At 46.7% G+C, this 840-nt stretch overlaps 1 protein-coding gene across 1 annotated transcript; it reads left to right on the top strand.

Moving 5' to 3' along the window:
• Positions 1 to 316: 316 nt before the first annotated feature.
• Tsp_12695 (Pao retrotransposon peptidase superfamily) lies at positions 317 to 511 on the top strand (the record flags this gene model as incomplete). Its single annotated transcript, XM_003367400.1, has 1 exon — positions 317 to 511. A coding segment is annotated over exon 1 (195 nt), but the record flags the coding sequence as incomplete, so codon positions are not given.
• Positions 512 to 840: the final 329 nt, after the last annotated feature.

Here is an 840-nt window from a genome sequence, read left to right as displayed (position 1 = left end):
TTTCTAATTACCTTCCGATGATTTAGGTCGCCAGACGCGGAGTGAGGTCAAGAAAAAGATATAAATACAAGTGCGGAGGGAGGAGGGAAAATCACACGGTACACACCGTCTCGAACACCGCCTGAACCGTTTCTCTTGCTATCACATTGTATTACTCACTGTTTTTATTCTGAATAAACCGATTCTTAGTCAAACCCGTTGTCATTGATATTCTATAATTAATACATACAGTCCACTACCAAAAAGGTCCTCAAGTTCGAACTAAAGATTTTCCAACATTTTCTGGTCCTCCGAGCCGGAGTCGAACCAGCGACCTATGGATCCAACTCGTGATACCATCAACAATCGAACATCTCCCACGAATAACCGGACAGGAAACATGGCCAGCCCAAGGAGCAGAACCAGAGCATATGATGCCGAAGGATCGGCACTGCAGTACTGGATAGATCGACTGCAAAGACTTTGCGCTGGAACGCACGGATGTAAAAGCCATGCGCGAAGCAACCAAAACGTTGGGACGTGCAACACAACTATTTTTTGGATCCCGGCAACGCTACCTAAATAGCTTTGCCGGGAGGAAAAAAGAAATCCCGCAATAATAAAATTTCCACGAACTGATCGAACAAGCTCAAAACCACCCAACGTCAAGCCCGAAGAACTGCTGGCGACCGCTGAAACACCATCGTCGACCGAAATTACCCCACCACCAGCCACCAAAAACAACGATCCCAAGACTAACTCGACCAGGCCAATCCCAAATTACCAACATTCGACGGAGATATCCTCCATTCAGCCTTTTGGATCAGTCACGCAGCAGTGCATCGAAGAGAAGATCTCGAA

The sequence above is a fragment of the Trichinella spiralis genome (assembly GCF_000181795.1).
Source record: "Trichinella spiralis strain ISS 195 chromosome Unknown Scfld4348, whole genome shotgun sequence".
Lineage (NCBI taxonomy): Eukaryota > Metazoa > Nematoda > Enoplea > Trichinellida > Trichinellidae > Trichinella > Trichinella spiralis.
The sequence above is the reverse complement of the archived record's forward strand: the minus strand, read 5'-3'. Positions and strand labels throughout refer to the sequence as shown.